At 37.5% G+C, this 13,872-nt stretch overlaps 1 protein-coding gene across 23 annotated transcripts in view; it reads left to right on the top strand.

The window, feature by feature from the left end:
* Positions 1-13,872, top strand: part of ROBO2 (roundabout guidance receptor 2) — a 1,029,224-nt gene that overhangs the window by 962,360 nt on the left and 52,992 nt on the right. For 13 of the 23 annotated variants that reach the window (XM_072936791.1, XM_030285798.4, XM_030285843.4 and 10 more), the window contains 2 exons: positions 3,952-4,134; positions 12,979-13,021. In XM_072936791.1, the coding sequence (XP_072792892.1) occupies positions 3,952-4,134; positions 12,979-13,021 (226 nt within the window). Of the gene's footprint in view, positions 1-3,951; positions 4,135-6,150; positions 6,178-12,978; positions 13,022-13,872 lie in introns of all 23 variants that reach the window. The other 10 variants (XM_032751027.3, XM_072936785.1, XM_032751020.3 and 7 more) reach the window with 1 other exon arrangement.

Consider the following 13,872-nt stretch of genomic DNA (forward strand, 5'->3'; position numbering starts at 1 on the left):
TTAAGTGATACCATTTCTGAAAAAAATTGAGTTGGCACCATTCAATGTTTGAATGGGAATCAAAATCATAAAATATGAAAATTATTTTTTAAGGAAATGTTATAAAAAATGGTTACATGGATTTAAAGTGAGCTACTGAATAAACCTCAAAACATCATAATGAATGGGAAGCCATTATTGAGTTATTGTAATAAAGTTCTATATGGTCTGGTGCTTATCTGTACCATTTAACAACTTACAGACAGAATGAACAGCTCCAGAAATGTTGAATTATAGCGAGAAGAGGTCAGTTGTGCAGGAGAGTTAAGCTGTGTTTCTAAGCAGTAAAAACTTTTAATAGTAATGAAATATGGAGTACAGTGTATAAAAAGAGATGTTATTTTTCAATATAAGATTCATTCTTCTGAAAATGTTTCGAGGCTTTTTTTTTCTGGTTTTCATGGTGGATAATCAACTACTGGCCTCCCACGGTAATTTTAGATAACAGACCTGTTACAATCCAGAAAGCAAAAAAAAAGAGTAGGAAGCAGTAGGAGGTATATTATTCCTTTACTTAGAAATTGTCTCACTGTTAGAGGAATCTTGTGCCTGTACTTGAAAAATTTTATGGAAGACTCAAAGAGAATCAAGAATAAAATTTTATGATCACTAATGATATGCTTGAAAACATTCACTTGGAAAACCAGAAGTAAAATTGGAGATAAGGGCAATGCTGGTTAATGCTGTAGCTATTATTTCTCTTCATCAGCTGGCCTGGTCCCTCTTACATTCCATCATTGGCATAATAATATGAGGAACAGCTGCAAACTTTCACAGTAATAGGTACAATCGAATCTGATGTGTCTAATTAATTTTTGGTCCGACAAATTAGTTTTGTTCTTCATTACTCTCCAATGGGAGGAAGACATTATATTTCATTATGTTTTTGTCTTCAGGAACAATGGAGCGTTACAGGTCGCACACTTCCCTTGTCTATGTTCTAATTAGTTCAACTGACAGCATTGTTACAGAACCACCTGCAGTATATGAAATAGTACACTGGTATCTATTTATTACTTCTGCTTATATATTATATAAAGTACTACAAGACTAATGTTGTTTGCTTCCCCAATCCCCTACAATTATATTAATTTTATCAAAAGTCAGTGGATAGCATTCATCTGTCTCCATTTATTCTTCGATCAAATTCATAAAGCATATATTATTTTGACATTTAAATGAATTATTACTTTTGCAGTTGTAATTGCTAGGCACAGAAGGGTCAGAGCAAACAGCCAGACTGCAAATTTTAGAAGGTAATTTGGAGACAGATTGTATCTTCCCCTAGAAGAGAGGCAGAACATACAGTCCACTGGAGCCTCTTCCCAGACACTTTGCAGTTTTCTCTCACATCCTCCCTTTTCAAAAGACTGTTTTCTGGTCTTAGAGAAGACAGAATCCTTGGATGTTTTTGGAGGATTTAGTGAAAAGAACTCATTTTTGTATCTAGGAGCATCCACTCCCAAAGCTGGTATCTCCAAAGTACTTCCCTGCCTGCTCTTCTCCTTGGTAGCACGGTAGTGTCTGAAGCAGTGCCAAGACTACCTGTTTCCTCACTGTCCCACTGCTTTGGCCTCCCCTCCAAAGGGCACAGAAATTAACTGCAAGTTAATGGTAATTAGAGCAACTCCAACTCCCATGCTGATTTCTACTAGAAAATCGATTTTGTGTCTGGAGGAGCATGCCATGGAGAGCCCCTTTCTATTAGTTTTACTGTCAGCTCTTCCTCTTTCAACACTGGGGTGCTCCTATAGCACCATGTTGTTTTTCCATGGGCAGAAAAAAACATGGAAAAACAGATAAAGTAGCCACTGCTGCCTGCTTTCTTTCCTTGCCATAGCTGATCACTCAGTTTCATTCTCACATACTGAATCAGGTCTGGAAGCCATCGGGCCTTTGGCAGTGGCAGGACAAAAGAGGCAAGTATGGCAAAGGACAGCTGTGGCTCTCAGAGCCTGGTGCTGGTAAAGCTTCCCAGCATGGCCAGTATAGACTGGTGAATGACACCAGTGCTGGTGCACTTTTTGTACAACAGGCAGCACCTCTCTGTGGGACTTATTCTGCTTGCTGGGAGCCTCTTCTGTTCCTTGCCCTGAACGACTGAATGCAAGCCAGGCTCTAGCACAGTCTGATTGCCAAAGCAGACAGTCATCAGTACTAAATACTGACATGATGATAAAAGAGAGGAAGCCTAATGAACTCACTGGGTTCATCAGCAGTGCGATAGCAATGGCGTGCATGGCCCTGCATTTCTCCCTGATTAACCCAGCCCAGCTCTGAGCACCACTGAGGCCTGAAGCTGCATCTTGGCAGGGCAGGGCTGGGCAGAGGCAGTCCCAGAGGGACCTTCTCAAAGGAACCCCTTTAATAGAACGTGTTAGCTCCAGGCCACCTGCAAAAATGTGCCCATGAAAATGGGACTGGAGGTGTCAGGCTTCTTAGATCTGCTTCAGCCAGAGACCCTGAGTGCTTTAGGTTTTAGGCTGAAGCCAGCGAGCTGCTCTGTTGGAAGAAGTAAATCTAAGCATTGCTGAATTATAGAAAAAGAATATGTACAATTTCACAGCATGGCGTAATGATACCATACTCTTAATAATTTTCTCCAGGCTACCATTTCAGTGTTTTACTGCAATGTTCAACTACCTTTATGTGTGTGATAGACTCTCATAATTGAGAATCATATTGTTTGCTTCTTCTTTGTCTCAATAGAGTAGCTACTCCTGCAGCTCTTCTGCATGCATACAGGCATCTGGTAATAATGCCTAAACATTCCAAGGATTCAGCTATATAAATGCTTTTACTGGAAATAATGGATAATCTTTCACAAATTTCAAAACTGCAAATGTGGGCAATTTATATAAAACATACATAGAATAAAATTCAGGGGTTTATTTAGAAAAATATGTTCTGCATTTCCTAATTTAAAAACTAACTATTTTTGACAATTTGAAAGTGTTGGCCCTAGAACTATATGCTTTAGCATTTCCTGGATTTCCATTCAGATTTTTATGATTTTTTTAAATGAGCATTTGTTTTCAAGCCAAATGCCAAGCTTTTTCTTTTAGAAAAGTTCCCTTTTAGAAAAAGCGGGGCAAAACACCAGCAGGAGCATCTACTGGAATTTGCAGTTTTCTGCTGTAATATACAGTTTAAGATCCTATATAGTAATTTTTTGATGTATGTCACTTTAATTGTTATTCCAAGTAATAATTATTTCTTGCAGGTTGATGTTAAGAATTTGTATGCATATTCTAGGTGAAAAAAATAGCATCTGTTGCTGTGATTGTTTAGTGCTTACAGTTAATTGTGCGATTTTCTGCTTTGTGTCAAAGATGGTACACTTAGAATTTGTATGAACCGCTTTTCCCTGGAAATAATTGCTGGAAAATGCATCTTTCCCCAGTGGAAAGTGCATTTATTGTTAATTTCAAATTTAGAAGCTAGCATTCAGAGAAAAAAAATGAGTTGAGCAAGAATTTTTGGCCTTCTTCTAAAATTTTGTATCTGGATTACTCATTTGGAAAAAGCTATTTATTGATTGTTTGGTTTATTTTTTTTATTAGTTTCCTGTGATCCATTTTCTGATTATTGCATTCTGTCTGCCATTATGGAAGAACAAAGTAACAAATACGTATATTGCTAAAAAAATAGCTCTGGATTGGCATCTGTTAGATTACTTGGGAATTTGCTATGGGTCTGTCTTTCCAAATATATATCTGCAAAATGGGTATGGATTTACTCTAGGAATACTGAGATTGTGGTGTGCATTATTACTTCTAAAATTTCTTCTACTGTGGGTAATTCTTTTGCGATCCATTACTATTCTTTATAAACCTTCAGTTTGTTGTACTGGTTCCACTGTGTGTTGCAGAATCCAAAATAACCACGTTCCGTTCAATTTCTCTTGTGCAGGAGGTCGTAACGAAGTTGTCATCACCGAAAACAACAACAGCATAACTGAGCAAATCACAGATGTGGTGAAGCAACCTGCCTTTATAGCTGGCATTGGTGGTGCGTGTTGGGTCATCCTCATGGGTTTCAGCATCTGGCTGTACTGGCGAAGAAAGAAGAGGAAGGGGCTCAGCAATTACGCTGGTAAGAGCAGTGACTTTATTGCCATCTCAGCAGGTGCTATCATAAAAAGAAGAGGGGCTACTAAACCTACCTAAAAACCACATCGAAATTAGAGAAAAAGTGTCCTGGGTGACTTCTGTATGCTTGTTTTAAATGTATGCTGTGAAATTGCTGGTGTATGAGAAGCTTTAAATGCATCGCTCGGTACCACATTTCATCATTATCATAAGGCAGTATTTTTACATCATTATCATAAGGTGGTATTTTTACATCTCCAGCACATCTAGCATTATAAAAGTACGAAGAGGATTAGCTGTTCCTCTTGCCCTTTGCTCAGAAGGCACTCTGTGCAGCATAATTTGTGTCTTCAAATATGAGTTAGACTAGACCCTTACAAGGAATGTTAAAGAATTTTTGTCTTCTTCTTTCCTGCGCATTTCCGTGTCTCTGAAGCCATGTGCATGGCAAATAAATGAAGGTACTTAATCAATGACTTCATACCTGTAGCTGGAAGAAAGACATATTAGACAGAGAAGCGTTGTGAAAATTTATCCAAGGCAGAAGCCATAATCAGTTTCGTCTTGGAGGCAGAACATCGTGGAATGTTCTCTTTCATTAAATGTTTGTTCCAATTATAAATTAGTTTTTGAAAACTACATTTGGAAAATTAAATATTCTTGCCAAAGGAAAATATTTTCATCTTTCCCCAGCATTTGTTTTGTGTATCATTCTGTTTTCAGGTTTCTTATGAATTTTTGGGAAGTCAGGTGAACTGTCATAAAATGGGTTACTCTGAAGCCTAATTTAACACATAAAAACTCCAGTTCTTCAAATATTGCAGTAGGTTCTCTTGTAATTCTTACTAACACTTAAAAAGAGAAAATATTTACCCAGTTAAGGACAGAGTATATTTAATACTGACATTATGTCACACTAAAATTACACAAGTGCCCTTCTATTTACAAGTTATCAAATGTAGAACCAAGGACTCAGGTTCCCTAAATAGCTGAGCAAAAGCTTGCCAAAACCCCACAATCAGTCATAGCCAAACTGTTCCCATCTCAGTGCAGCCATAGTTAGACTCCTCAGTGTCCTGACAGGGCTCACTAAACTAGCAGGAAACTATTCCATGTTGGTTTTCAATCCTTCCTGCTGCATTCATTTTCTACTGGCTTAGTGAAAGGACAGGAAGACATCAGAAAGTGGAAAGAAAGGAAGGAGAGACCAGTGGCTTTTGGACCTTCTCAGTTTTTGTGGAACCTCACTTTTTGTCACCACGTGATCTCTGTCATTCATGGGCTGTTCTTTGTTCCAAGGTGCTTTTTTCTTTCCTTTAATAGCAATAACTTTTACTCTCTGAGAGATGGGGTGGTTTTAACTGAGGAATTAATATATATTTCACACACTTATACATGTGCTGACATGAAATATCCTTCTAGATCCCAAGATTTTTTCATTCTAGAGACAGCTGTGCTGTTATTTCTCTTTGGAGGTAGTCCTACCTAAAGCTTTGGACACAAGCTGAGACTAGATATTTCTTAAAAAGAAGGATTATTAGTCCCATATGTGAGTTGGCATGTTGGGGTGAGAGAGAACTGAGAGCAGTCTGTTATAACTTGAAGAGTGTAGCTGTAAATAATTATAAACAGCATGTCTTGTGCAACTCATTCCTTCCCATGGCATTTGCTGCATCTAAGTGTGATGTGAACATCGGTTGCATCATGAAATTGTGTATGCTTTCAGCAAGGAACGTGGATAACAGATCATGCTTCAGAGTTCATCCTAATGTTTACAGCTTGGAATACAACATGTCCTCACAGAGAGTTTTCAATTGTGACTGTCAAAATTCACTGCTCATCTTTCCAACCATCATTTCTCATTGGCTGCTGGCTGGTTGGTGCTTTAAGCTCAGCTGTTATGTGCTGCTTATGATATTCAACCCCACCTGAGTGATTTCCAGAGGAAACTCGTGCCCTGCAATTAGTGCTTTTTGTCAGGGTGTGTAACTCACTATGTGTTTGCTTTCTTGTTTTGCAGTTCAGTCCTTCACCTTCACCCCTGCAGGTACTGTCCATTAGTCTGTCTCTTACCTCACCAGCACACCATTTCAAGCATTAGCTATCAAAGTGTTTATGAACGTGTGAGATATGAAGAATTAAAACCAAGTACAATGAGAAATACTCTGGCTGCCTATCTGTGATAAAAATGTAGCATTCATTTTCCTCTGGAGAGTAAAATCTACCACCACTAATGTCTCTGTCACTATAAATCTGCATACTTAAGTCACCTAACTCTCTGAAATGCAGGTTTTTTCAGGACCAGATGCCTGAACTAAACATAAACAAGAATTCCACATATATAACTGAATTTTGATTTTAAAGCTCAAACAGCTTAGCAGATCTAAGTGGAGAAATGAAACTTTCTTCTACTTCAGCTCTAAATTAAGTATATGTTTGCTTTACCATGAAGTGTTCAGACCTTCAAGCAATCTAGTCACTAACTGATGCATTCATTGACTTCACAGGATTTTTGAAATTGAAATATTTTGGTTTTTTTCTTACTACCCAGCTCAGAGCTGGTATCCTATTTTTCTTATCTTTAAAAAGATAGCATACAGTAGATTATTATATGGTAGACATAAACATGATTAAAGATAGGTGAAGGATAAATGAAGAATGGCTGAAACATCAGGCTGCAAACACTTTATTCAACATATGAATAGTCAGGAAAAATAGAGTATACAATTAATAATAATAATAATTATTAATACAATTAGCTACTGCTCTCATACCTAATCTCAGTATTTAGGAACTCAAAAATAATTGTACCTCAGCGTTACAGTGTTAAAGGCTGATAGAACTCAGTGTTTTCCAGCAGAAGATTTTTGGGTATAGTTTGGCCCCTCAGTTGCCTTTACCAGAGCTGTTTCCTCATCCTTAGTATTTGCTTTCTCACTCTTGCTTGACTTCAGCCACAGCTTGTGTTCAGCTTTGCAGGAAAGAGCAGATGACCAAAGGTGGTGATGTGTGCCGCAGGAGCCCATGATATTCTGAGGGAGAAATGTCCTTGTGGAAAAGCTCTGAGAGCTCAGGATTGCTCCCCTAGCTTCCAGGCAGGTCTGGTCAGGTTACTGTAAGCTATGTCGCAGCACATCCCACCCTTAACACTTTACTGCCTTTTCTTTGAGACACAACATGGGGTTTTTCCCAAAACTAAATACATCTTTGCATTTGGTTCCTACGACTATGGCTCTGTCAGCTGCCTTGAACTGTGGTGTATTTTTACCATTGTGTTTGTGGCATGCATTGGCACAACGCAGGGTTGTGCTGGAGCCACAGGGTCTGAGCATGATTTCATGCTGCTGATCCACATGTGCTGGGCAACTGGGATATATCAGAGGTACTGCCAAAAATGTTATGGTTTAAAAGCAGTTTTGACATCTTGTGGATGTTGTAGAACTATTCTATTTCCTGGCTTATACTAACTTTTGGAGGAATTGAGGACCTAAGTCTTCCAGTAATCGAGTCCAAAAATTTTTTTAATTTAGAAAAGTACTTTCCTTATGACAGAACATAGTGCATGTTTCTTGCCTTTAGACACAGACTTCCATAACAAACTTTGTTAATTCTCTAATATTTTAATTTGCCCTTGATAATATCATTTAGAAAGACATACCTATGCTTGTGGAGGTTTGACACTCACAACTGTATGTTGTTCCCTTCAAAGTTATGGTTTATAAAGAGTTTGGGTTTAGATAGTCATTTAGATAGTGGTATGGAGCTTTTAGAATCTCCTCAGACACATCTGTCAATGAATTTTTACTTAAGATGACTTTATACTAATATACTCAGATTTTAGAAGGTACACACTTTTTGTTCTGACATCTGCTTTAAATTCTTCCTTTAGAGAGCTGCAGAACATACAGATTTAACTGTGTGGTAGAGAATTGAATCTATTAGGTAGAGAATTAAATAATACTAACAATTATATACTAACTTTATTTCACACTCAGAAAAAATTCCCCTGTTATTTCTGATGCGAATAGTTTTTATTTTTCTTCATCTGTATTTGCCTGTGTGTAGAACATAGAACACTAAAAATAGTTGTTTAAAAGTCCAAATCAACACAGTTTTTTAATTACTTGCTAAAAATTTTCTTTTGGGTCATTTGCAGATTATGGGTCATTCACTAGGATCACTTGTTATTTGTGTTGTTATTAGGCTCCTGAGTTGTACAATTTCTGCTTTGTGACTATACCACTGTAAAATGTGTGGGAGAAGAGCAAACAGCAAATATCAGGCAGTTTGTAACGATTTGTGTCAGGGCAGAATAACTGATCGAGTTAAATACTTTTGGCTTTCTGTCTTTGGGAACATTTTCATAAGCACTGATCAATGGCTCAGATGGTCACAAATAAAGTGGCATTGATAATCACAGCTAAATCTTTTTAGCTATTTTCAGTTGAACTGGCTCCAGTGGTCACTGAGCCACAATTCTGTACATCACTCTTCTTCCAATTCCTTTTCCACCATGACTCACCAGGCCTTGATTCTCAGTTATATCAGTGCTACAAAACATAAAATTTAGCTAATATGTTTGTTAGATTTCTGTTGGTAAGTAGTAATGTCACCATCTGCAGCTGTACAAGTGACATACTCTCAGCAAAATCAAATCTAACACAAGGACACTAAACACAACTGCCACCCCTTTTCAACCATTTCTCCTGTAATATAAAGGATGGATTGGTCTCACTTATGTGAATTTGTGTGAAAACTAAAATACTGCTGCACTGTTTGGATGGGGTATTTTTTGGGTTGGTCTGTTTGCTTGTTTGGGGTTTTTTGTTTGTTTTTTTAACGATTATCTTTCCTGTACCCTCAAACTTGTTGTGCCAGTACTCACTCACCAGTGTATTCAGGTATTTTCAAGTGTCTAGGTGATCAGTCATGCAAAAAAAGTAAATATGTATTTTAACTTATGAATAGCTAAGCTTATTTAGTGACTAGTGCTCCTTGGGATTAAAGATTTTATGAAACCCAGTAAACAGAAAACAAATTAAAAATAGAGAATTGTGGAATTTTGCATATTTTATGTGCAGCTCCTGAAACTGTTAAATGAGGATAAACTATATGACAGAATCATCCAAAGGTAGACAGAAGATTTGATGGAATTTTTATGTGCTGATTATCTGTTCTGAGTTAATGCTTATTAAAAGAGGATTAATCTACATTCATATTTGAGGAACAGCTTATCAGTAAAAGGAATGAGACTTGGCTGGCAACATTAAAGTTTTCATTTGCAGTAGGAAAATGTGGCCTACTAGAGATAGGCATACAGAAAGCTTTCTAAAGCTTTCTAAAGATTCCTTGCCTCAGAATGTCGACTTACTATGCATTCATATTTTTCCAGTTCTTGCAGGCATGAAGATTAAGTTTAACCTTGTCAGATAATATTAGTAAATGGTTTTGGTACCTCCTTATATATTTAATAAAAAGCATGTGAAAAGCTCCTTAACATATGCTGGTTTTCATACAAATATATACAATATAATTTCCTGAAATATTTATGCATTTAAAATGCACTTTGGATTATATTTCTGCATTTTTGCAGTCCTTGAAGTATAGGCTGGTGGGGATTCCTTCAAAATCTCTCTATGCAGAGGTTATTTTTTCATCTTCTTTTGAAAACCAATCTCATCCCTGCAGGTCTTCAGCCTTTCTAAGAACATGTATCAGATGCAAAGACTGCTGAAAGAGCTTTTTTGCTTCCTTGGTGATAAAAAGCAAGGAAGATAGGTGGGTCAGTGATAGGGACATCCTTCCCTCCCTCCTCTTACATTGCCCCTTGAAATTGCTCTGCTGCTTTTTGAAGTGGAGACAGGATGAATAAAGCCAGCTGTCTGTGTGTTTTATTTTTACAGTGACATCTACAAGCCTGCATTGCATTAAGTATGCTCCTACTCAGGCGTTTAGACTTGTTTTGTAATTGCAGAAATCAAACTGCAGGAAAAAATGCTGACAAAATGTATGGCAGGAATGATAAACATAGTGCTTTTTTTGGCAGCCTGACCATATCTTCTGTTGTTAGCTGTCTTGCCTTTCACAACATTGATGCTAAAAGAAAGGCACCTTCTCTATCCAGTCTCAGGTAGCCCATTTATGGATGGCATCAGGAATATGAGGGGGTTTTGTAGTATCCCAGTGACATGGCCACACTTCAAGAAGAATTTTGGCAAGCTTAGTTGGTATTCCAAAGAATTTTACACCAAGAAAATTAAATAAATAAAATGCTTTCAGGTTTATTTTGTCATTGAGATTTTAACCATGCATACATTGATGTACAGGGTGAAGGGTAAACAAAAAAAACCTGTTTTCCTTCCCAGCTCCATACACATCACATAAACAAGACTCAGTCTTCCCTAGGAAGAACAATGTCACTGCAAGCTGAACCTTTCTTCTAAAGATCATGCATATATTGGGAGGGTGTAAGATGATTTAACACAGGAAATCAAAAAAAAAAAAAAAAAAAAAAGGAAACAGTTCCTAGGACACATGGAAGAAAAAGGAGGAAATTCTGTAATCCTTGTTTTTTCTCAACAATCTCTAATCTCTTATGCCACAGCCAACCTGCAGGAATTATGGCTCTAGAAAAGAGATTTCTATGTAATGTTTTCTTGATGGAATTTTTTTGGCATACCTGGGAGTTTTTCCACACCTGCCTACACAGAAAATAAAATATGTCAAGCAAACTTTGCTGAAATCACCTGCTAGCTCCTTGATTTTAGCTTTGCTTTATAATTGTACACAAGGATATAAATACTTTGTAGACCACAAATATTGTTGTGATTCTTTTTTTCCTTCATATGACATGCACCTGTACATGCTATACGAGTGGCAACAAAATTACCTCAAATAATTTCTGGTAGATGACAGTCTAAAGAAGAGCATGAATCCAAGCAGTTTTCAGAAAATATGTTTTACTGCAATTCCCTTACATCTGTAAACTTTATTTATAAAGGTTGTTATCAAACAAGCCTTTGTTTATAATTTTCCTTATTTTTATCGCTTTGACAAATGCAGAAAGTTGGAGAAATCAAGTATTAAATTTGGAGGAGAGGAGGAGGAAGGAAACAGCATCTAATACGCTACTGACCAAGATACTTGGAAACAAAGCCAGGCAGTACCCACATCTTTGCATAATCACATATGATATGCACAGCACTTCAGATTATTCACCTTTAAACAATGAGTGGAAGTCATTTGACAGCCTTTTAGATATCACGTGAATGAAAGCAACATTGCCTCTAAAATTAATTACCCACAATGTTTTACCATGTCTTGTTTTTCAAAGCAGACCTTTATTTAGTACTTTCCATACTTGCATTTTGATTTTCTTTTCATTAATTGGTTTGATTACACCCTTTCAAAATTCAGCTATTAACCATTTTGATGTGACATATGACTGCAGTGATTTTCTGATATTGGTATTAGTCTGCTGTGCAGTGAAGGGTAATTAATCACCCTAATATTCTTCATCAGAGCTTTCAGAGGGGCCAGTTTTGTCCCCTTTGCTGAATGTACACTAGGAATTAATAAAGTAACAAGGATTCTATAAGGTATCAGAAGAGTTTTCCCAGTGGCTTTATGTCATTGCTTATTTTTTTAATGACCACAGAATTTCTATTGGCTGTAGTCATTTTGTCTGATTAGAATAGTGTATAATAGAAAACCTAATCCTGAGCTAGTGTAGTTTGGCCTAATACTCAGAAAATCTTGCAAATACTCTGGGAGCTACAATTTACTGATGGGACAAACTGTCTTACAAAGGTAAATAGTATTTCCAAATGCAAGTCTATTTTAAATTAAACTGGTCACAAACTCTTCCATTCCTCACTGAAATTCAAACCCTCATCCAGTCAGAGCCCTTTAAGGCTGCAGGTGTCCAGGACATTGGTATAATTTAATAGTCTGCCTTATCTATGCCTGACAATAAATAATGCGATATTGCCACTGAGAACCAGAGTAGTCTGTTGGCCTTGATTCAAAATATTTTTTTCAGTGTTTCAGAAAAGATCATCAAATGTTGTCAATTAGCATCTCACCAGTAATGTGGGTTTACATATATTGCCCCGAAATGTAATCCTGTTAGTAGATAGATAAGGGAGAGGCTGGTTTTTGTCAAACACCCATGAATGGAGAGATAAAAGCAATTGTCTCCCTCTGATTATGTCCTTGGCATCCCCATGGATGGAAGACTGGAAACACTTTTTCTTCCTGGTGACACTGGCATGTATGCATTTATGTGTGGGTGCTAGTTCTTAAACTGTACTTCTAATGGAAGAGGTGCAGCTGGATGCTTTTTTCCATCCCTTCAGCTGTAATAGAGCTGCCACCTCTTTGTGTTTGTCCTGGGAAATGACATATTAGTGTGGTGACATTATATTACTGCATTATGACATGATGTTATTAACTCACTGGTGCAATGCCATTATGTGCTGAAGCAGAAGCATGCCAAGAAAACAATTTGATCACATGGCTCAAACTTGCAATGCAAAGTCGTATGAAGGGGCCTTGTAGTGGTGAATTCAGGCCTTTTGCTCAGTGGCTGCTTTGCCTTGCAAGGTACAGAGCAATCAGTAACGGGCTGTCAATCTGTAATGTGCAGTGAAATCCTAAATGAACTGTAGCCCCAATGTGCTTGAGCCTCTTCCTGTCATTTCTGTACTTTATCATGGGATGATACCAAGAGACCTTGGACACTGAGCAGTTTGAATTGTTACTTTTAATTATTACTAATTGATTTTTCCCTGTCTTATATGTGTGTGTGTGTATGTTTGTTTGTTTTATTTTTACAACCAAAACACAGTCACCTTCCAAAGGGGAGATGGAGGACTAATGAGCAATGGAAGGTATGTTTCTTTGTATAAAGGTCTTTCCACTGTGTTTATTCTTAAAGTAAGGGATCTGAAAAATGCTATAGGTGATGCACTCGGGTCATAGCCCATCATTGGGAAGACTGATAGCACTAGGAGGAGTTAAGTAGTTTACCACAAGGTTTAATGACCTATCTGTTGTGCACTTTGGAAGAAACAAGCCCAGATGTTTCATATCTCCCAGATGTCCTGGAAGAAATGAGTAGTAAATATCAAAAAGAATGTGTTCATTTGTTACTGGGATGTTTATTGCATTAATTAGACATTAGCAAATGAAGTTGCTGTTGTTTAAGACTCCTTATTGGCTCCCCCTAAATTGCTGTGAGTGAACAATTACACTTAATCGATCACAAAATAAATGATTCATGGATGATGAATAGGCTGTAGATTGATAGGACTGGATTCCACAACTTTGGCTACTCAATTGAAATTGATAAAAGCTGATAACGGGCCCATATATCCTCATCTATTTTCCCTTTGCCAATATGGAGATTGTAATTAGGCCCTGGTAATAACTTCCAATCTCCTGTTTAATCAATATTTTAGCAAAAAGAGATTAGGCCTAATGAGAGCGAGTAGATATGGCAAGAATGCGGCTGGGCCGTCTTATTGCCGTTTCCATAGAAACCAATGTTTCTCTTAGGGATTGTTCCAGGCAGGGGTCTGTAATGCTCAGTGATGGGAGATGTTGCTCCAACTTCACGAGTGCTTTAATAACCCGGGGAAACTGCGGAACTGCGGACGGCTTTTTGTTTTCGTGTGGGAGAAAAGGGTGTCTGCAGCAAACGATTTGTTTCCCCTGCTGAACACAAATACAAACAATCCAC

This window comes from Taeniopygia guttata, chromosome 1 (genome assembly GCF_048771995.1).
Source record: "Taeniopygia guttata chromosome 1, bTaeGut7.mat, whole genome shotgun sequence".
Classification (NCBI taxonomy): Eukaryota; Metazoa; Chordata; class Aves; order Passeriformes; family Estrildidae; genus Taeniopygia; species Taeniopygia guttata.